A 23,739-nucleotide genomic window follows, 5' to 3' on the forward strand; every position below is an offset into this window, starting at 1 on the left:
TAGACCTTCCTTCCGGCTGCTAGGTTAGCCAATAACCTAGTGAAAATGGACCGTCTCCTCCTCGTGTGCGCCCTCCGCCTGGAAAGCTCTTAGATACCAGTCCCTGCAAGTCATCTGAGACCTGGGGAGATGGCTCAGTAACCAAGAACACCTGTTCTTGCAAAGGACACCCCCTCCCCCCTCCCCCTGCTCCCAATGCAGCTCCCAGCCCCTACAGCCATCTGTAACTCCAGCTCAGAAGATCAGGTGCCTCTTCTGACCCCCACAGCCTCCTGCACACACTCATAAATATTCATAAACTTTTTTTTAAAGAAAACACGCTGATAACTTACAGCTTCTTTGAGCAACTTTTAAGAGGACAGACTACTCACCCTTGCCAGTACATGACTGTGATAACCCCTTTCCCTAGAAGAAAAAATTACATTTTACAGGAGTCATCAAATGTTCTTAAAGGGATAAATATCCAATCCTAGGCATACAGGTTACATACATAGTCTCTGTCACAACTACATTGCTGGTAGAACATAAAAATAGCCCAGGAGCTGGGGCTACAGCTCAGAAGTGCTTGTGCTATATGCAAAAGGCCCTGGGTTCCACCCTCCCTTCAACACGTAAACTCAGTGTGGCGAGGGTTCTTCAGCTCCAGAGAGAGACCAAATCCTGGTGCATATAACTGTGGCTCTGTTCCAATGTAGAAAAACAAGTTGGCCACAAATTGCCAGCCACCGACATCCATGATTGCTTCATAGACCAAGGAGATGTTAGACATTGAAAAATTAACATTACTGTCTGGGAAAGATGATTTGGGGGCTGGAGGGATGGTTCAGAGGTTAAGAGCCCACACTGCTCTTGGAGAGAGGGCTCCAGGTTGGGTTCCCAGCACCTACACCAGATGGCTCACAACCACCTGTAACTCCAGCCTCGGGAGAGCCAACCTCCTGGTCTCCACAGGTACAGTGCCCACAAACGAAGTCACACAAATATACACTTAGTTAGAAATAAAAATCTTTAAGAATTAATGTGTGTTTATCACAAGGCTGAGATCACTTCTGGATCCGGGCTTTGGCTAGAAAGTAGCCCAACCCCTGTCAGTCCCCCCTCATCCCGCTGTCCCTCCCCCACCCCCTGTTCCCACCCCGAGGGGACCACACATGGTGGGTTTGTTACAAGTGAGGAGCACGCGATAGGAGCAACCTGTTTTGTAGCAAGCCTGCTCCTTGCTCCAGAGGAAGACAGACCTCCTCAGCCACTGAAATTGCTCATCTGCCACAGTCCTAAGAAATGACTCTCATAAACTCGTCGGGGCCTTGTGATTGGGAGGCCATAGTTGATGCTTACCCAACACCTCTCAGCTGGCTAGGCAGGTGGTCACCTGGTTGGATGCATTTGCTGCCCTACCCAATGGAGTCTAGAAGCCAGAGCAGCCATCCACAACTGCTGTGATGTGGTCAGAAGAGCTGTTTTGTAACCCGGCGTTTAAGGTGAAGGGTGTGTATAGGGTCATGAAGATGAGCACAATGCTTTTATGTGTTCTAATCACCTAGGGGTATATGTGTGTGTGCAGGTGTGTGTGTGCCTCGAATGCATGCGCTTATTTGCCTGCACACATGCACATGTGTGCCAACGGTGCCTGCATGTCCAGGTGAGAGGACAATTCCTGGAAGCTGGAACATATGTAATATCAGCTTGGGTCAGACTCTTGAGGGAATACCTAGTCCTAAACAGAAAGCCAATCGTCCTTTAGGAACCAGGAAATTAAGTTCTATCTCACCAGCATGCCAACAGCAGTCAACACAGACTACCAGAGAAGACAGACTTGATGGTACCTGCCCTTGGAGCCAGATTCCCTGCAAGGTCTTTGTTTCCACCCCCCTTTTTTCCAGGCAGGTCATATGTATACAATGGAGTCTGGTCCACAAGCCACAAAATTCACAGGACCCAAGTTGGAAAACCCTGTACTGAGGTCTCCTGGTGGCTTAGGAATCACTGTAATTAGATGAGATTAAGAAATGGGACCACGGGCTGGAGAGATGGCTCAGGGGTTAAAAGCACTGACTACTCTTCCAGAGGTCCTGAGTTCAATTCCCAGCAACCACATGGTGGCTCACAACCATCTGTAATGGGATCTGATGCCCTCTTCTGGTGTGTTTATAGTGTACTCAGATAAATAAAATAATCTTTTTTTTTTTTTTAAGTGGGACCAGGTGTGGCAGCTCAATGCTACCAAACTAACACTCAGGGTGACTCGGTCAAGGCCAGTGTTGGCTACATAGCAAGACTCTCTGCAACATCCACCAAAGGTCTGGAGATGGCCCCTTGGACAAGCACAGTGTGTGGATCCCTAAGAGCTGCATGGGTGTGGGGGCAGAAATCCTAGGATGGGCTAGCTAACGAGACTAGCATTATCAGTGAATATTGCTCAACTGGGAGACCCTGCCTCAACCAAGTAATGGATGAAGGCTCCCAATGTCAGCTTCAGACCTCCACATGCATGTGCACACACAGTACCCACAGCAAACACGAACATGTGCACACAGGTGGGAGGGTATGAAATATGAGCACCAACTATTACAGTACCAGAGCTTAGGAGAGTTCTAAGTTGGAATTCCGTCTTAAAGGGAAGACAGTAGAGCCAGGCAGTGCATCCCGATAATCCCAGTGCTGGAGGTGGGACACGGGGGTCAGGGCTCCCAGACAGGCTTGGCTAGAGGCTGAGACTGAAGTCAGTCTGGGCTACAGGAGATTAGTTAACAAAAAATTGTCAGTCTGAGCCCCCTTCCTCCCTGTGAGACCCAAGCTGCTCACTTTAGCTCTCTCTCTCTCTCTCTCTCTCTCTCTCTCTCTCTCTCTCTCTCTCTGTGTGTGTGTGTGTGTGTGTGTCCATCCTCTTGGCCTACAACTAACTGAAGGTAATAGGTTCCCAGAGCATAGAGAAATACCTTTACATCTCATGTCAGGGTCAGATATGGTAGTGCACACCTTTAATCCTGGCATTTGGGAGGCCGAAGCAAGTGGATCTCTGTGTGTTTGAGGCCAGCCTGGTCTATAGTCTCAATGGGTAGCCCTCCAGAGTCACATGGTGAGTACCTATCTCAAAACAGCAAAGTTCATGGGACAGATTCCCACCCCCTGACCCCCTTCAGCTGAATTTTTCAAAGCTCACAAAGCTACTTAGTAAAATACTAAAGATAGAAGTCAGGATTTCGGGGTTGTGGCTCCTGCAGTCCTGGGCTGGACCTGGGATGACCAGGCCTGTGGCCATTGCCCCAGCTAAGAATATCCACACCAGAGCCCAGAGGTTAGAAGGCTCAGCTGTCAGACAGAGTACTGAAAAGGAAGTGGCTCAAGTCACTTCAGGTAAGGGCTAAAAGTGGATCCAGGGGCTGAAGAGATGGTCCTGAGTTCAAATCCCAGCAGCCACATCCATCTTTGTAATGGGATCCGATGCCCTCTTCTGGTGTGTCTGAAGAGAGTAACAGTGAACTCACATACATTAAAAAAAAAAAAAGTGGATGCAGCCCTCTGGAAAGTCGCATCCTGTGACTTCTACCCATCACGGTCCAGAAAAGCTGCTGCAGCAGCAAAGGCTACAGGAAAGGGAGTGACCCACGGCAGAGTCATAGTGAAAGACATGGGACCAGGACATTGGTCTGCCACCAAAGGACTGACCGGGGCGGGGGCAGGGGGGGGAGGTGTCAGGAAGTGATCTCAGTCACAGACAACACCCCTGTCCCACACAATGGCTGCTGACCCCGGAAGGCTCAAAGGCTCGAAGGCTGTGACGGGAAGGAAGCCTGCTCTTGGACCTGTCCTAAAGTCTTGCCTCCTGTGGGCCCTACAGAAAGCCCTCTGTGGAAGCTGCCAGAGCCGGCTGTTCTCCAGCCCTCCTTGGGGGGACACTCCTCTCCTCGCACTGAAGCTGGAGGTACCGAGGCTGGCCTCTTGGACACGAGAGGATGGGGACCACTGTGACCAGCTCCAACCTCTGCTCCAAAAATAAAGAGCATTCTCGGAAGGGGAAGGGAGGGGAGGGGAGGGGAGGGGAGGGAAGGGAAGGGAAGGGGAGGGGAGGGAAGGGAAATAAAATAAAAATAAAATAAAAAATAAAAGAATAAATCAAGAGGTGTCAACCCTAGGTGGGTGGTTCTGAATGGTATAAGACAGCAGGCTGAGCAGGCCATGAGGAGCAAGCCAGAAAGCAGCACCCTTCCATGGCCTCTGCATCAGCTCCTGCCTCCAGGTCCCTGCCCTGTGTGGGTTCCTCTCCTGACTTCTCCGGATGCTGGACAAGGATCTGGAAGATGAAGCACAGCTTTTCCTTCCCAAGTTCCTGTTGGTCTGGTGTTTTCTCACAGCAACAGAAACCCAGACTAAGACAGGAGGGCTGCCAGGACTGAACCCTTCCACAGCTTAAGTCCCCGCTCCTCCCCTGAGCTTCTGCCTCGGCCCCAAATCCATTTTTCTGCTAAACTCTGCTCACTCTGCAATCTTCAGGATTTGTCCCTCCTGTTAGCCAAGGCTTCTTTCATTACAGGTACCCACAGCAGAGCAAAGCCGGCCAATGGTAAACGTTCAACTTCTCCCCAAAGGGGACACAACTACATTGTCCAGCTTCAGTGACCTGTGCCTGTAGCCCCAGCATTAGGTCAGTTTGTGGTCTTTCTTCCTCAGTCCTTATCTTCCAGGAGGCAGGAGGATTACAAATTCAAAACCAAAGGGTTAGAGCCTGCAGTACATAGTCAGAACTTCTCGGGGGGAAAAAAAACAGGAACTGACCGTGTTGCTCAGTGCTGCCTACCACTTGCCGACTGTGCACCAAGCCCGAGGTTTAATCCCCGGCACCACCCCCACTAAGTGCATGCGTATTACATACCCAGGAATATAAATAAACACGAGTCCTAGCCTATTCTTACTAAAGAGAGTACATGTGTCTTTGTGGATTGGTTGCTAAATGTACCCAGCACATGTTGGAAAATATTTTAATGGGATCCCTGGCTGGCAGCTCATCACAGACCACCCTTCACTCTCCAGTGAGTTCTCCGTGGTTTCCAAAAGCCTCTGACCCAAGGCAGGAGCACCTGTTAGCACACTGCCCCGGCCTCCTCTGTGAGCAGCTCCGACACATGGTGATTGTATTCTGCCCATGCCCCTACTATTTAAGCTGCTGCGTGGCCTTGCTTCCCAGCTCTGGCATCTCCTGAATACGAACTCAGGACATTATGACACCTTGGATGCTTACTAGGGAGCTGGAATGAGTGTCAACTAAGGCTGTGTCACCTCCCAAGGCTGCCTCGGTCTTCTACTGCACTCTCTCAGATGCTTGCACAATGAAGCCCACAATGCCATGGCGAGCCCTCTCACAGAACAAGAACAGAGAATCTTCCAGTCTATGATCCTGGCTTCCTGCGTCCTCCCTACAATGCCCCCAAAGCGCTGCCCAGGCAGAGCTCAGCTGGGGCAAAAGCCACAGCCGGACAGGCCATAAGCTGCAACTGTGTGTGTCTGAGGAGGACAAGCTGCCCACGAAGCTGTTGTCACACCTTTGGGAAGTCCCCCCTGCTAGGAGAGATGTATAGAGTTCCGAAAATAATGCCTGGCCTCAAGGAAATTACCAACTGAGGGAACCAACCTGGTTTTGTTCTTGTGACTATCCCTGAGAGCTATTGAGACAGGAAGGACTTCACTAAGGAGCCCAGGCTAGCCTTGAAGCTATATTCCTCAGCCTCGGCCTCAGGAGTGCTGGGGTAATAAAGGTAAGCTTTCCATGCTTAGGGAGGGGGTGAGAGTTTACAAGCATGGAAACAAAGATTGGCAAAAAAAAAAAAAAAAAAAAAGATTCAGGCCTCCAGCCATGGTCTGGATCACTCGGCATTAGCATCACCTTGGCCTTGAAAAGACTACTCCAGGTACCCTGAACCTAAGTTGTCAGGAAAGAACACGTTTATGGCAAACACAGCGGAAGGCCAATCGTCCTACAGTTGTGAGTGTTCTGTGTTTAAATCAATTTCCTTCTGTAAGAATCAATTTTTAAAATACTAACAAGACACTTGGCAGTGGCCACACCACAGATCCAGTTCCTTCTGGCTCACACACCTTACTTGCCCTCCACAACCATGTCTGGCTAAGATCAAAAATTCTCTTAAGTCAAAATTGAAGGTGACAGAGACAGAAGAGGAAAAGCCAGCTTTCAAAGGGAATGCCAGAAGAGAGACAAAATGGGTGGATTGCAATGAAATATAAATCTCCAGCTTGCACCCCACACCCTGCAAGTGTTACCTTGTGTTAGCTCTTTTTTAAAAGTTTCATTTTAAGGACTGGAGAGATGGCTCAGTGGTTAAGAGCACTGACTGCTCTTCCAGAGGTCCTGAGTTCAATTCCCATCTGTTATGGGATCCGATGACCTCTTCTGGTGTGTCTGAGGACCGATACAGTATAGTCTTCATATATAGAAAATAAAATCTTTAAAAAAAAAAGAAAAAGAAAAAGAAAAAGCCGGGCTGGGCGGTGGTGGCACACTCCTTTAGTCCCAGCAGGAGGTGGAGGCAGGTGGATTTCTGAGTTCAAGGCCAGCCTGGTCTACAGAATGAGTTCCAGGACAGCCAGGAATATGTAGAAACTGTCTCAAAAGACAAAACAAAACAAAACAAAATAATAAAGTTATCCCAAACTTGATTGGCTAAAGTAATTCCCTCCCCAGAAAAGTTTAGAGTCCTGTGCTACTGTGTGAATAAACATTTCTAAGTCCCAACTCACCTGCCTCAGAAACAAAGACAGGAGCTTTGGGGAGCTCGGTGCCAAGGTGTGGGCCTGGCAGGATGTTAAGATGGCGGAGTCTCTGCACTGGTGCAGAGGTCTGCCTTGTCTAAAAAGAGCTCCCTCGTTGAAGTCTTCGCAGGATTTTCTCTCAGAAACCAGAGTTTTACAGCACAAGCTGCTTCTCAACCGAATCGCCTACGACCAACCGACTGGGAGTGGTTCGCCAAAAAGCAAAGCAAAACCAGAGGAAACCAGACCAGAGACCAAGCCAGAGCCTAACCCCACCGTGCAGAAGACCAGGCTCACCTGGAAGGAGCTAGATAGCTGGCCCGCCCTCCAGGCTCTCACCGGCCTTCCTGTCCATCCTCCTCCACCCTCGACTCTTTAGCAGAGATTCTTTCTAGAACACCAAATTAAGCAAGTTGCAGTTCACATCGGAAGTCAGCACAGGGAGAACTCGAAATTTTTCGGTCCTTTGCAAAGGATGGTGCCTGTCTCGGGACCAGCTGAGCGGCTCAGCCCACTGCAGCTTTGGGTGGCTTGCCTGGCTTGCTTCGGAGCCTTCTTTTCTTGGTTGCTCTAGGAATTTTCTGACCAATTACAAGAGGAACACTAGGAATGAATGGTCCCCTGCCCTACCCTGCCCACTCCTCCCAGGCAACAGACCTTAAAGGAAAACCAGGACAGTTCCTTCCCTGTATTTCAGGATTAGCCCCCAAATCGGTGGCTCTCAGCCCTCCTAACGCTTCGGACCCTTTCATACAGTTCCTCACGTTGTGGTGGCTCCCCAACCACAAAATTATGTTGTTGCAACTTCATAACTGTAATTTTGCTACTATTGAGTTGTAACGTAAATATCTGAAATGCAGGATAACAGACATGCCACCCCTGTGAAACAGCCATTCGACTCCCACAGGGGCCATGACCCACAGGTTGAGAACCACTACCCTAAGACAACCACTTCCATAACTGAAGCTCAACCACCAGTAAGTAACTGAGTGAGTGGAAAGGTCCCCCTCTTCCAGCACAAACTTGCTTTCCCGTCTGCCCCCCAGAGGGGAGGTAGTGTTTGCTCTAAACACTCTTTGGAACTTGAGAACAAGATGGCCAAGAAGCCGGGCTGTCAAAGGCTTGCCCATCACTCACACCCCACCTTGGGACTGCCTGCCTGGCAATGCGTTCCTCAACTATGACATGTTGCTATAGGTTGTACCAGAGACTTCCCCTTTCAGTAAAACAAAACACCTAATTAGGGCTACCTGACAGCACCCCAATGCAGCATTTGTATTCTACCCTTCTCCCAATCTCTCAGAAGTCTGTCCCTCTCGTGTGTTACACACTCACAACACTGATCCATCGCGTGAGCCTGGAAACTGTGAGAACTCCCCACCAGTAAGCAAGGAATCCTGCAGCGAACACCCGCAAGATGGCCTCTTGTAGTGCTACCCACGGCTGAGGGCCTGCCCAGTCCCCCAAACTCACTACACACTAGACACTAACAAGGTCTGGGGTTACATGGCTATAAATCTGGGTTCCCTTGGCCCCCTCCTCAGATTAATTTTACTAGGACAGCCCCCGGAAGGCTGGGAAATACCCACCTGTATGAGCTGGCTTATTACAAAAGATACAGATGAAGAAAGTCACGGGGCAAGAGCGCTACTCCCCAAGCTCTCTAAATGGGGATGGGGATGGGGCAGTTGTGGAGCGCTAAGGAGCCTTCACTACACAAGCATTCAGTGAAGCAGAATCAGCCCAGCAGGGCGAGACTCTCCAGGCTGTTCTTCCTCTGTATGCTGCCTAGCTTTCTTACAGCCAAGAGGCAGGACCCTTTTTGAAACGGAGTCTTATGCTACACTTCAAATAATTTACTGTTATTTGTATTAACATGACTATTGACATAGTGACAGAGATGGAACTTGTCTTAGAGTTTCTATGCCTGCACAAACATCAGGACCAAGAAGCAAGTTGGGGAAGAAAGGGTTTACTCAGCTTACACTTCCACATTGCTGTTCATCACCAAAGGAAGTCAGGCCTGGAACTCAAGCAGGTCAGGAAGCAGGAGCTGATGCAGAGGCCATAGAGGAATGTTTCTTACTGGCTTGCTTCCCCTGGCTTGCTCATCCTGCTCTCTTATAGAACCAAGACTACCAGCCCAGGGATGGTCTCACCCACAAGGGGCTCTCCCACCCTTGATCACTAAGTGAGAAAATGCCTTACAGCTGGATCTCGTGGAGGCATTTCCCCAGCTAAGGCCCCTTTCTCTGTGATAACTCCAGCCTGTGTCAAGTTGTCACACAAAACCAGCCAGTGCAGAACTCAACCCAAGGGCGTTTCCTTTTCTCTAAATTGTTTTCATTTTTAATGATGAGCATGTGTTTGGGTGTGGCCCGTGGAGGGCAGGGACCCACAGAGGCCAGAGACGCGGGATCTCCCTAGAGACCGAGTCACAGGCAGAAGGTTGTGAGCCCCCAGGTTCGGTTGCTTGAGGACTTTTCCTTTTCAGTTCTGAAAAAGCAGCCAACACTTTCCAACCTCCGAGCCATCTCTCCAGTCTCACAAGATGATGGTTCCTTTAGGGCCAGCTCCAAGACAAAGAGACAGGACGATTTGCTTCCGTGACCTTCATCAGGGAAGAGAAATTCTCATTTCTCTGCTTTGTCTTGGGGGAGGGAGTAAGGAGCCGGGAGTCCTGTGGAAGTGCCTCCTACCCAGGATCTTTACAAAGAGTTTGGCAAAAAGCAAAAGCAAAGCAAAACAAAACAAAACAAAACTGTTCCTCTCATGGCCTCTAGGGGGCAGCATGGCTGAGAGAACACCGTATGCAGCCTTGAAGACAAATCCAAGCCAAGCTCTCCAACCCATTTGTACAAAAGTTGTAGGAATCTAAAACCAAACAGGCCCTGCTGTTGAGGTGGCTTCTTGCAGGTAAAACCTGGCAAGTCAAGTCCGGCAGGGGTGGACCGGGGCCTCTGAGGACTGCCTGCTTCTGTGTCTGGAGAGCTCTTTTGGTGTTTGTGTAGTTTTTGATGGGTTCCCAAGGCATACATTTGTTTTCACAGGGAAAACAATTTTAATGTGCAGGACAGGCAGACATGGAGGTAGAATAACAAAGAAAAATGACATTTGGGAAAGCGTGTGCCCCCTCTCCAGAAAAACACAAAGCCAAAACCGTATCTTTGTAAACATTTCTGAATTATGGAATGTTCTTCTCAAAAAAAAGAAGCTGTTCCAAAACTGACTAAAATACACACACACACACACACATATATATTACACATATAGTAGCATGTTATCATAAATGAAGACATACAAATTTATCAACTAACAACTTCAATTTTTAATAATAATAGGAACAATTTTGCCATTCCAGACACAATTTCAGGGGAGAAAAAAAAATCTGCCCTATAAAAATAAAACATAAAGTCCTCAACATTATAAATATAGCTTTTCACTTTAGATTTAAAAGCTTCCCTGCGCCACCCTTCATTTACCACCGTCCCTGTACCATCACATTCTGAAGAGAAAACAGCATTACAGCAAAGCTGGCTTTCGCTTTACCGGAGGATCTGAACAACGGTTTGAAAAAAAAAAAAAAAAATATATATATATCTTTGGCCTCTGGGGCTCCTTTTCTTCCTTTATGCTTTATGCTTCCTTTATGCTTTTTCTTCCTTTATGCTTTAAAACAACGGCTGCTGTAGTAACCAGTGTTTGAGCGAGAACATCGGCCTTCAGGAACCACGGACTGGCAGATCTTCAGGTGAAATTGTACACGCCATCGAGCGAGGTTTGGAGGCATACAGAGGAGGGAGCTGCTTCATACAGTCTACTTCAAGTAAAAAAAAAAAAAAATTTCACAGATACCCATCAGCTGCTACTTTAGCGTCTAACAGTGTCTTAATGTGAGAAACTAATGCCTCACAAACGCTAGGCACACTGGGCGGAGTAGTCAGAAGACCAGGTGGCTGGTGGCGGCATACACAAACCCAATGGTAAAACCAGTACAAGAGCCACGAAGGCTTTCCCTGAACAACAAAGGCAGCGTGTCGGATGACAATGTCACTAAACCTCATTGATGCACGGAAAAGAAATCACATGCAAAATTAAACAAGATGTGCCATTCATATTTTATAGCTAGCTCTACTTTTTTTTTTCTCCCAACTCTTTCTAATAGCTTAGAAGATCTGATTGTCCGATTGTCTGTGGAGCTTGCGTTAGCATAATCCACACTTGGATCCGCCTCCCACAGGGTGACATTCTCTGACAAGTCAGGAGAGCCACCTCGAAGGGACAGATTCTCGATCGAAGGCACGGTTCATAGAAAGGCTAAGAGCTGGGGCACCTTGGAATTTCCAAACGATTCCATCGGGTGTCACCGTGTTAACAATTCCTTGGGAATTTATAAACAACAGAACCTATCTAGACTAGAGACAGACCAACCGTAAGGCCCCTCCGGAATCGGAACACCATTCCCTCGGCTCTCCGATTTGCAAGCTGCTGTGGAAAGTGAGGCCATTGCGCCTGTCTATTGCACATGCGTCTCTTTGGTTGGAAGGAACATGCTCGCTTGTGTTAAAATAGTTCCATAATTAACGACTGTTGTGCAGTCAGCTGGGTGTGGCCTTTCCTTCCTTGGGGCCCTTAGTTAAGTCTCTGAAGAGGCAAGGATGCAGTAGGACCCGGCCTTTAATCAACATCCCTGTCTTCTACTTTGTAAGAACAACTTTGAAGAGTGATTGGGGCTGGGAGGCTGGGGAGGGGGGAAGCAGGGGAGGGGGCAGAGGAAAGGAAGGATGCAATGAACGGAAGAGAGTGATTGTCACAGTGTGCCGTGAGCCCTGGCCTTGCTACATCTTCTTTCTAGCTAACAGCTGAGGGGAAGCAGCTGCCCTTACCCAAACTCCTTTTTAACTCTGAGAGCAACCCTTACATGTGGGGGTGGGGGTGGGGGTGGGGGTAATAACCTACATTAACAGGGATCAGCACATGGCCAGGCCCCACCTACACAGAGAAGCTAAACCCCAGGCCATCCGTTCCACGCCAGCGGGTCTCAGAACCAGCAGGTCTCAGAACAGATGCACAGGTCAGGTCCAGCTGAGGCACACCTACCTACCTGTGGACCACCTCGGTCAAGGTTAAATCCACTGCGGGTCGGCTGCACTTTGTGGGTCCCTTTGGACTTAGCTCCTGGCTCTTTGGCTCTGACCCCACATTTTACCACTAGCAAATTAAGCAATCTTTAACCAACCTCAACATTGACCCTGAATGCTTTTAGCTCCTTTACAGACAAATACACCTTTCTCCTCTAACGCTAACTTAGAAGCCACGCTACCTCCCCGAGCCCTGGGCCCTTACCTTCCCTCTACCTTCCCGACTTGCTCTCTACTTTCTTTGTCAAAACTCTTCTAAAATCTTTTCCCAGTCCCCCAGAGTTCCTAAATTCCTGTGTCCTTCAGTTCAGGTGGGTAGGTGCTCCAACAGAGAATGAAAATATGCAGGCAGTTTCACCGTAGAACACTAGGACTTAGCGGTTGCTTAGTGACGCCTTAAAGCTCATCTTTGCATCCTGAAGGTTACCAGAATCGCGTCCCTAAAGTAACTAGTAGAAGACAGGGGGCCTCAGCCCAGAGCTCATGCTTCCAAGCACGCCGGGATGCCTGATGCCCAAAGGCTCACAGCTTGTGAGAGGTAACATCGCCATGCCAAAACAGAACAAGCTTGCGGAGTCCCTTGTGCCAGTCCCTCGTGAGGCGCGGGATGCTGCGTGACCAGGCTTTGACAACTGTGTCTACAGAGAAAAGAGGAAGACCCTAGAGTGGCCTGGCCGCGAAGACAGCTCTCCGAGAAGAGAGGCAACCAACGCGGCTCTCTCGTGCATCCCAGAGCTGTGCCTTCCGGGCAGGGAGAGCCCTCGGCCTTAGCCGGGCCTTAGCCGGGCTTCCACACCTCGCCCAGGGCTTCCTCCAGCTTCTGCCTGTAGGCTGTGTAGCGCCGCTTCAGGCTCTGCAGCTGCTCATCCTCTTCTTTGTCCAAGATGCGCAGGAAGTTCTGCAGCTCCGGGAGGCTGAAGGCTTCCCACTGTCGGGGACAAAGAGGAAGACGCCATGACTGGCTCCAGGAATAATCCAGACAGGGTCACTTCAGTGTTCTCCCTGAAACCAATGGAGGGTGGGCCCCCTCCCACCGCCAGGGCAAGGTTTTGCTGTGTCATACAGTCTAGCCTTGACCTCATGATCCTCCTGCCTCAGAGTCCTGAGTGTTGGTTTTATGGCTTCCCTCCTCTCCTAGTCAACCCCACAGAGAATCAGCTCTCCACATCTGCACTGGTGGTCATCCCAGCCTTGCCTTCCTCTCCCTGCACAGTCTCCTCAGCTCCGCACAGTTCTGCCGCCCGCCTGCAGTCAGATGGACACGCTTTCTCCATCGCTGCTGCCCCAGCTCTCCTTACCCACTGCTCACCCCTGCAGCCTCTTTCCCAACCTTCTTGCTCTCTCCTGCTCTTTCCGACCTCAGCTCCAACTCCCAGCCCTCCCACACACCCAGCCACGGTGAGCACGCATGGTTAAAGGACGCAGCTGGCACCCCTGAATGTTACTGGAGGTAAGAAATGTGCTACCTTCCAGCTCCGCCCTTAGCCTCCTCAGTACCTCAGCTTAGCGCTCACTTGCTCTCCTTGCTTTGCTTGGCCTGCCAATCTTCAGCCCGTCCTTCCAGTCTCAGCTCACACCTCACTTCCTGAGGAGGCTTCCAGGACCTTCCCCTTCCCTTCCCACCCAAGGCTGGGTTCACTTACAGGTCTCTCTGAGCCACTTGGAAGCCCGGCTCGCAATCAAGATTGTAAGGACTACAACACCTTGCCTAGTGTCTTGCTTGCCTATGTCTGCCCTCCACGGTAGCTGGATGCAGCTCGCTACTTGGAATTCGGTCACACTCACACACACACACACACACACACACACACAGAGAGAGAGAGAGACAGACAGACAGACAGACAGAGCAGCAAGTGGTTAGTACCTCCTCTTGCCAAGCCTGACAACTTGAGTTTCACCCCTGGGAGAGAGGCGAGTCCTGCGAGTTGCCCCCTCAGCTCCACACGTATGACACGACAAGTGCATATCCACTCATCCGCACAAAACAATAAAAGGTAATTTAAAAAAATAAAAGTTTTTTTTCTTTTAAAAAGCACCAAATATCAAGGAAATTGCTGTGCAAAAAAAAAAAAAAAAGTGAGCCGAGTTCCTCCCCGTGACCCACTGAGATGTGGAAGGTTGTCCTCCACGTGTATGCTGTGGTACACATGCCCGCAAAACGCGCACTCACACATACACAATAATGAGAGTAAGAACTACTTTTAAGAAAGCCTCAAGCCAGCCAGTGGTGGCGCACGCCTTTAATCCCAGCACTCGGGAGGCAGAGGCAGGCGGATTTCTGAGTTCGAGGCCAGCCTAGTCTACAGAGTGAGTTCCAGGACAGCCAGGGCTAAAAGAAAAACCCTGTCTCGAAACAAAAACAACAAAAAAAAGAGGCTCAGTACCACTCTCAACTGTTTCTGAGTGGAAGGCTAGAATAATCAGAGGCTCTGCCTCCGGGTCCCGATCTATCTCTATCCATGGCCCAGGCCTCCTGACTAGGCCAGCGAGCAGAGCCTGTTCTCTCAGCTTCGTGAACTGCTCCACGGGACACCTCACACGTCCTGAGTCTGAGACCTGGCCTGGAGAGTTTGCTCCAGGATCACTAAACGCTGACAGAGGATATACAAGGCAGTCCAAAATGGTTTTCAATGGACACCCCAATACGTCGTCCTTGGAGAGAAGAGGACACATGCAAACAGAAGTCCTGAGTCATCTGACTGGATGTAGAGGGGAGGGGATGCCAGGCCCGCGTCTTGTTGGGTTTCCTTGCTCTTGGGAGCCTTTCCTCAGCAGCAGATAGTGGGGAAGGGGGGGCTGGATTAGAGTCCCGTGGACCTGGGACGAGAGGTGAACATTGCTCTCTGTGTGAGCGTAAGTAAGAATTCTTTCCCCTGACCTCTGAAGAGCGTACGGCCACATAATGTTCTAAGAGAATTACACTGTAAGCTAACTAGGGGTTCACTTTGGGTGATTCAAAATCTCTCTCCTTTGCTGCCCTGCCCCCCTCATCTCCTTGAAGCAATAAATCAGGCCAGCTGTTCGGGGCCATCTGATGCCACCGTGACCTGTCCCTCACTCACCTCTCCAATTTCATGCTCTCGAAGAACAAAACTAAGGGTGTCGGTTCTGGGCCCTGCTACCAAACGCAGGTACAGCGGGTGCTCCTGGTCGGAGAGCTTGCAGGCATACACTGGGGAAGGAACACAAACAGCGTGTTACAGAGGACTCCAGTGTTCCTGAGACGGTTCCCCCACTACCCCACCACATCACAGTAACAGGACACATCTCTCTCTCTCTCTCTCTCTCTCTCTCTCTCTCTCTCTCTCTCTCACACACACACACACACACACACACACCTGTGACACACCACAGTAACAGGTCAGATTCCCCGAGCCTCTAGATCACCATTCGATCACACTAACAACACAGTCCCACAAACCTAGTATACACCGGGCCTTGAAGAGGAAGCGACGAGTTCCAAGAATGACATGAAATAGGAATTTGCATCAAGCGTTAGCGCTATGGTGATTCCGTCGGTCCCTCCCTTCAGAAAGATGGGACATTTTGGGGTGGGGGAGGGACCTTAACCCCTATTAAAAACCATGAAAACATCTCAACCAAACAACATGGATCCAAAACTCCCAGGAGCAAACGTCTTTGCAGACTGAGTAAGACCCAGCAGGCCAGACACTTATCCCACAAGCACAACTTGTCTTTACGGATGCACACAGATGTACTTTCACATACAAAGATTTGCCATGGGGGTGGGGGGGTGCCCCCGCAGCTCAGCTGGACACTGCCATTTTAGATTGTGTGGCTGACATCCACCTGTGCTGGCAAAGTTGCTGGCAAGCGAAAACTGTGTCTGTCCCTTAGCACTTCAGATGCAACCGCAGTGCAGTTTCCCGGAGGCGGCTGCTCCTCCGCCAGGCTGCTGAGCCTGTGGCTTCTGACTTACCTATCTTTCTGTACAGGCTGGGAAAAGCCGTGTGTCACCCTGCGCAGCTAAAGGACATTACTGTCATGTCCAAGTCAGTACCTTTTCCACTATGGCTGCTTTAGGCTTTTCCCAGAGAAGACTTAAGTAGCTGACTGTCACTTATTGCTTGGATCATAGACACCAGCTTCCATTCCAACTTTCCCCAGGAGATCCCAGTCTATTTCCTGAGGTGGTCTAATGTTCGTTCTATTCACTGGGCATGCGTGTGAGTTCAGGAACACCCGAGATCAGCACTCGTTTGTTTTTACCTGTGAGCTGTACAGGTGCCTCTGTTTTTTTGGTTTTTGGTTTTCGAGACAGGGTTTCTCTGTGTAGCCCTGGCTTTCCTGGAACTCACTCTATAGACCAGGCTGGCCTCGAACTCAGAAATCTGCCTGCCTCTGCCTCCCAAGTGCTGGGATTCATTAAAGGCGTGCGCCACCACTGCCCAGCCCTGTACAGGTGCCTCTTGGCCGAAAACTTCAACCACAAAAGTGTTCTCTGGCGTGTCAAAGGGCACTGTTGTCATTGCTACCACAGCCTCACCAAACCTGTCCCTCTGTACAGCACACCAGCAAGTCCTCCGCACGAGTCGTCTCATGCAGAAGCCTCGAGGGTCCTCAGGCGTAACACTCTTCAACTCAAAATATGAACAGGCAGCAATCAGAGAGATCTGCCTGTAGATAAAGTGTGGCTTCCACAGTCCGACCCTGGCCTCTGACAGACAGTTAGACATGGCGTCTATCAGCTGTCCTTCTGCTAATGAGTAAGAGAGGCAGGAACGGACGGCCTGCTCTCATTTTAGGTGTGGCCACGTACCTTGGTCTTCCCGGTGACAACGCTTATAAAGCGCAAACTTGGTGGGACTCTCGGTCACCAGAAACTTCCTGAGCAGAGCCTCGATCACTTCCCCCACGGTGTTTGTACTGCTGATGTGAAGTGTGTTCATGCAGCCACCGCTGCTGGGCTCGGGAGAGGGCTGGGCAGGTTTACAGAGTTCCATCTGCACCTTAATGAAGCCAGTGTAGATCCCATTGGAATTCTGAAGAATGAAGAAAGGTCACACTGAGCAGGTGGCCAGCAGGCTCAGAAAGGAGCAGATCTAACCCACAAAGGAAGGCGAACAGCTTTTACCCATTTTTTTGTCTTTCACCAAAGAGTGCAGAGAGGGGCTACCTCAGTGGGAAATTCATACAAGATCTGCAGGGCAGATGCAGTGGAGGAAACATGCTAGCCCTGAGGTTTGAGCTTCCAGAGCCTTCTGGGATGGATCAACACCCACTGAAGAAGACACAGTCCTGTGTGGCACACACCTGTCAGACCAGTGCTGCCTCGAAGCCTGGAGTGTATCTCAGCTCGGGGCTCAGCACCAACCTTCCACAAGAAGGAAGGTTGTGTGGAGGGCTCTGAGACACCCAAGTCTGCAGCAATAAGTTGACACTAGGAAAACAGGCTGGCTTTATTCCCAGTGGCAAGGGGACACACAGCAGATGACACTTCTGCTACACTCACTAGTGCAGAGCATGCACAGCATGTCAGACACTCACACCTCCCACCTGGTCAAGGCAGGGTCCCTCATTCTGTCCCTGCTATGGCTGCTGCAGCTGCAGCTCTTGGGTAGCCCAGGCTACCAGTCCTGAAAGCCCCTGCACAACTCCCCATCTCTCTGTAGAGTGTCGGCATTACAGGTGCGTGCCGCCCCATCTATCTGGCCTCTTCATGGGCCTCAGGGATCAAACCTGCCAGCTTGTACTTTTACACACACACACACACACACATACACACACACACCCCAGCCAGCACCCTGCCCCTATCCATCCGTCTTGCTTTCCGTGAGAGCCAAGCCCAGCAGGCAGGAGTACTTACTAAGGTCATCTTCAGCTTGTCTGTAACGGCTGAATTGTATTTATGAACTTTCTCTTTGATTTCCTCTTTGCTGAGGTAATTGTGCGTTTCCTTCTCTTTCTCCACATCCTAGAAGAAAAGCAAACCATGATCATGCATGGACAGCCACGGGGGGAGTGGGGGGGGGGGCAAATGTGCAGATAAACCAGGATTCTTCTATGTCCCACAAAAGAGCAGCCAGGTGTGTTGCTCCCCGAGACACAGGCAGCTCTAGTTTACCATCAAGAACACCAGGGTCATCTGCCAAGCAGGCCTCATTCTTCCTAGGGGTAGCAGAGTGAAGTCAGCCCACCAGTAACTAGAAATAGCACTTTGTTAAATATCCTCCCACAAACCTGTCTTTGCTAAGTTCCTTCTGAAAAATATATTTCCACAGAGTACCTGCTACTGGGCACGTCTCCCTCTAAGGGTTGTTTATCTGCATGTTTATTTTTGAGACAGGGTCTCATTCCGTGGCCCTGGCTGGCCTGCAACTTGCTATATAAACCAGGCTGGCCTAGAACTACTAACAGAGACCTGCCTGCCTCTACTTCCTGAGTGCTGAGATTAAAGTTGTGAGCCACTATACCTGGCTTCAAAAGGTATTTAAAGAGGTACACTCAAAGCTTCTCCTGAGTACATTTTATTCATGTCATGGTCTCTACAGCTGTACAGTGTGCCTTAGCAGAAAGGAGGGAATGAATACTAAGTAACCAGCAGTAATCACCAGCCTGTCAGACTGTGCACAACTACCAGAGGGCATATTTACCTTCCCAATAGTCTCTGTGCCAAGATATAAGTGACCAGACTCTCTCTACCCCGCCATGCTCTTTGGCCTTTCCCCATAACGTGAAAGGGGAAATACTTACTGGTTAAGTTCGCTCCTGATCCTTTAGAATTCACTAATAATTTAGGATCGAAAGGCCTCAAACAGTGCGTGTATGTCCTACCTGATTTTATGTCAATTTGACACAGGGTAGAAGAAGGTAGAAGGAGCTAGGGAAAAGGAACTTCAAGTGAGAAAATGCCCCCCACCCCGGACTGAACTGGGGGCAAGCACGTGGTGCATTTTCTTGATTGGATGATTGATGTGGGAGGACCCAGCCCACTGTGGGTGGAGCCACACATGGACTGGTGGGCTTGGGCGCTATACAAAAGCAAGCCAGGCAAGCCAGTAAGTAGCAGACCTCCATGGTCTCCGCCATTGGTTCCTGCCTGGAGCTCTGACTTCTCTGGATGGTGACATATTTGATCATAGTATCTTATCCCAGCAATAGAAACCTAACTAGAACAGGTGCAGCCATGTACCCACAATGCCTAACTGTAGCATCAGGAGAGTCAAGGACACCAGGCACTGGACTGGATTGCAGGCCATTCTCCAATCCACCGGCAAAGCTGGCGTAATGACCCCAGTGTCCACGCAGAACAACTGCATTCTAGGGAGTGAGTTAACTTGCCAGATGAGACTTAGCTGTTGAGTGGAGCCTCATCCCAAAGCCTGGGGATGCTCACCAACCCAACTGTCTGGCAGCCTGTATCTCCACATGGGCATTTCATTCAACACTTCCTCAAAAATGAGCTAGCTAGTCTCTCTGTGGTATAGACAGGAAACAGGAGAGGTCTGCAGAGCCCATCGGCCCTTCCAAGAAGTCCCCACTAGTTATCTGAACAAGTGCTATCTTAATCCAGATCCTATATCTTTTGCACTAAATTACACAGGTTTCCAAGGCCCTGGTGTAGACAAACCATTTTCTTTGAAAATGCAAAGAGTGTGTGTACAGTCAGATTCAAACTCGAGGAGTGACTGGAAAAAGAAAGTATGAAGATATGCTTGTTCCAGCCAGCCAGAGCGCACCATGCTCATGGCTGGATGGATATTCTCCAGGCTAGCAGTTGTTCACTGTGTGGCAATGGTACAAACACACCAGGAATGGTCACCATGGAACCCGCTGGAGGAATGCTGTGCCGAATTCCGAACGGCTCTTAGGCAAGCATCCCAGCAACAGCAGACTCCGTTCTTGACGTCCTTTGGTCTACCACTGGGCCTCAGGCCTTGCTCACCCTCTGAGTCTGTTTGCTCACTTCCTGCTAAGTGACCAGTCTGGAGTAGGTCATCTCTGAAGAGCTCCTGACCTGAGCGCAGTGCTGTCTGCAAAGATCTGATCTGATCTGAGAGCAGCGCTGTCTGCAAAGATCTGATCTGATCTGATGGCTGTTCTCTCTCAGGACCGCGGGAGGGACAGGGTTCCATGTAAGGGATCAAGGACGCCGAAGGGCCCCCAGACCACTTGCTGCACACAAACATCACTGCATGTAGGCCCGGGGTGTCACGCGGGCGAGAATCCTAAGGAAAGGAATGGAAGGGGGCAGAGGATAGCAAAGAAAAGGACCAGGGCTTAGGCCCCCTTGGACCAGAAGCCCACTGGCACTATGAGAAAGATCAAAGGAACCATGACCCCAGGATAACCCACACCTGAGCACAGAAGAGGAAGGCAGACAGATCATTATCTTTACTTCTCAGAGACTAAACCGAGGCAAGAGTGGAAAGCATCAAGAGGGCTGGAGCTCAGGGCCTACGGGACTGCTCCTGGGTTGAGCACTTTGCTATTCAATGATCAACTGGACAGTAAATCCTAGGAAAGCGACAGCCCAGAGCTGGGTTTTTAAAAATAATAAACTGGGGGTTGGGGCTGGAGGTGGGGTGTCTACTCATGTACCAACCATATAGGCTTGTGCTTGAGGAGGGTGGGGTAAGAGACACAGGGGCTCCCTGCAGCTGTCCCGTCTCAAGGTGCCTGTTCCCTGGGCAGCCTGGCAAGCACAGGTGCTTCAACTGCACAGACAGTGCAGAGACAGAGCGCACAGACGGGGCGGGGGCGGGGTGGGAAATGACAGACTCCACATAGGGCCCGAGCTGGAGAAGGACCACAGCCTTGGACAACTTGTAGACTGCTTAAGCCTTTACGAGACTCCCTTGTCTGCCAGCCTGGGAAAGAACCCTCCAAATGCATGCACATTCTCGATGCGCCTCGGGTGGGGGCAGAGGGGTGGGAAGGAAGATGGCAAAGATTGGTGGCAGGGTTAGGCAGTGGCACAGCAGACTATAAACAGGATTCTCACTGCAGGGCAGGATGGGGAAGGGCGGGGAAAGGGTAGGGGCAGCCACCTGTGAATGATGCATGGCTGTTGCCCTTGGCAGCCAGGGAGGGGCTGGTGCCACACCCCAGAGCGTCTGTCGGGCAGGGTACAAGTCATTTCTGTCTGAGGCCACAAGGAGAGCTCGGCTATGCAAAATTCTAACTCTAAACCCACCCCTGGCATTTCAGCCTCTGTGCCCGAGGAGTGTGATTTGGGTCAGACTCACTTCCAGGGTGGAGCCCCACTTCCAGGCTGTTTTCTCACCAGCGAACTTTCTCAGGAGAGACACACCCACCTATCTCAAAGACACAGAGAACCTTCGTCCAAGGCACATTCTTTCTCATAGGCGTTCCAAGGATAGACGGACGCCCTACAAGTCTGAGAGGACCTGAGAGTCACTTACACTTTCCTGGCTAACTCTGAAACTACATCAGAATTTTAAAAGCAAAACCACTAAACAACAAAAGGCTCAAACAGCCAGGCAGTGGTGGCACAGGCAGAGGCAGGTGGATCTGTGAGTTCGGGGTCAGCCTAGGACTTACAAAGCAAGTTCCAGGACAGCCAGGGCTACACAGAGAAAGCTCATCTTGGAAAAGAACAAAAACAAAACAACAACAACAAAAACAAACAAAAGAACCCAAAAACTCAAACCATAAAGTGCAAACACAAGCAGCTTCAAAGGAGGCCACAAGGAGATGACTATGCCCCCATCACTACCTCCGATTTAGCATAGTACAGAAATCTGACTTATGGGTCCCACATACTTAGGTCTGAAACCATGGCTCTGCCACCTTCGAAGTCACAGGACCTCTCTGAGCTCCGGCTTTCTCATCTCTATGAAATGTGTGAAAACAATACCTACTTTATACAAACGAGAGGACACAATACCAGCCATCATTCGACAATTATTTATTAGTGCCCACTGGTGCCAAGCCGGATTTCAAGCTGTGAGAGGTGGTTGTGATCGCTGCCTTCCCACCCCTCCTGGCCGACAGCCTGGCGAAGCTTGCTTTACTCCCCAGGCCCCACCTACTCATACCGGTTGGATTGTTTCACTTGGCACCACGGTCCTCTAGGATAATAAGGCAGGACTAGGGATATAGGTCATGGGTAGAGCGCTGTGTGAGACACCCAAGGTCTTGGGATCTGTGGAATGAGGGTCTCTGGACATGGCTCGGTGGGTAAGCTGTTTGCCGTGCAAGCATCAAGACCCGAGTTTGAATCCCCAGAGAAAGCTGGGCACAGCAGCACACACCTGCAATCTCCTGTAGTGAGATGGAGACGGAGACAGAGACAGGACGGTCCCTGGACACCACAAGACAGTTAGCTCACAATACGCAGCAGCAGCCAACAGAGACCCTGTCTCAAAATCCACACGAGGGAGGCCTCCACCCTCCAAACATGTGCCCATTCTTAAGTGTACCACACCCACAAATATTAAAGTTTAAAAAAGGAAAGAAAGAGAAGCAAGCTACTGATCTTCTTCCCTGGGTGTTAGAGGAAGAAAAAACTCAAACCCAAAACCAACAACAACAACACAAAAACCCAGATTGTCCAAGGATCGAGGAAGGACAGAAGGACAGAACATAAGTGGTGCACCTCCACCTTCCTCCTGGCTCTCAGGCACCGCTCTCTGAACCAAATGGATCTGGGTCCAGTCTGCAACAGCTGAAGGTAACCTGACCAGGCCAACGAGTGCTTTCTGTCCAGCCTAGACTGATATCATAAATTCCTACTTCTCATCTCACCTCTAGCTTTGAAAACAGGCTACTGCCTACTGACGTCTCAGGTCCCCGTGGCATAGAGACAGAATGAGTTCCGGACTTACGATTACACAGAAGAGAGTATCTAGCATTGTCCACCCTAAAACAGGCCCATTTCCTGGAGCAGCGGGCCCTGGCTGCAGATGAGATTCAGGGCCAATTAAGGTGAACTGAATCCAGGCACTAACTGTGATAAACATATTCCGGCCAGACCTGGTTCCAGGGAGGAAGCAACACAGTGTATGATGGGACTGTGGTGGTTAATTTCAAGTGTCAGCTTGGTTGGATTGAGAAACACATGACCGAGGCACATTGTGTGCACTGTGTATTTGTCGGTGCTCACAGTGGGTTAACGGAGACCCACCCCAAATGTGGGTGCCAGGAGCCCACTAAGTGGAGGTCCTGGACTGAATAAAAAGGGGTGGGAGAAAAGCCAGCTAAGCCCTGCCACCCCCTACCTCAGCTTCCTGGTGAGTACCACTGACCAGGCAACTCCAGCTATGACACGTTCCTCCCCATGCCAGACGGCAGTCACTTGGACTTGGCGGGAAATATACCCTTCCACCCTGCAGTTGCTTTGGCCATGCATATCTGGTTGTAGCCACAAGAAAAGCAACTTAACACAGGGATCCAAACTAGAGAGGACCATTCTCTGCAGAGGCTCCTCCTGCTGAAGTCCTAAAGTGGGCACACACTGCAGTGGTGCCAGGCAGATCTCTGTGAGTTCAAGGCCAGCCTGGTCTACATAGAGAGAGAGAGACCCTGTCTCAATCCCCACCCTTGAAAAACAAACAAACAAAAACCCCCAAAACAAAAGCAAACCAAGTTCACCAGAGGCAGAGCAAGCAGAGGCAGGGCTGACATGTTTTGTTTTGTTTTTTAAAAAAAAAGTCCTCCCCCAAGAGCAGTGGTGGATTCTCTGTGAGTTCTAGGCCAGCCTAGTCTGCAATGGCACATAGAGAACACAGAGAAACCCTGTCTCCAAACAAGCAAAAGATTATTGTTTTCCTAGGGAATGAGGAAAAGGTTTTTGTTTTGTTTTGAGATAGGATCTCTTGTATCCCAGGCTGGCTGCAGACTTGTTATG

General features: G+C 50.1%; 1 protein-coding gene across 1 annotated transcript in view; it reads right to left on the bottom strand.

The window, feature by feature from the left end:
* Positions 1–10,069: 10,069 nt before the first annotated feature.
* The window catches only part of Rassf3 (Ras association domain family member 3), a 65,410-nt gene continuing 51,740 nt past the window's right edge, over positions 10,070–23,739 (bottom strand). The window contains exons 2-5 of the mRNA XM_021174050.3: positions 17,734–17,841; positions 16,687–16,909; positions 14,969–15,078; positions 10,070–12,834 (exon numbers count right to left, since the gene is read on the bottom strand). Coding sequence (XP_021029709.1) covers positions 12,685–12,834; positions 14,969–15,078; positions 16,687–16,909; positions 17,734–17,841 — 591 coding nt within the window. The 3' untranslated portion in view covers positions 10,070–12,684. The remainder of the gene's footprint in view (positions 12,835–14,968; positions 15,079–16,686; positions 16,910–17,733; positions 17,842–23,739) is intronic.

Source organism: Mus caroli, unplaced genomic scaffold (genome assembly GCF_978045245.1).
Source record: "Mus caroli unplaced genomic scaffold, Mus_caroli_1 scaffold_9, whole genome shotgun sequence".
Taxonomy (NCBI): domain Eukaryota; kingdom Metazoa; phylum Chordata; class Mammalia; order Rodentia; family Muridae; genus Mus; species Mus caroli.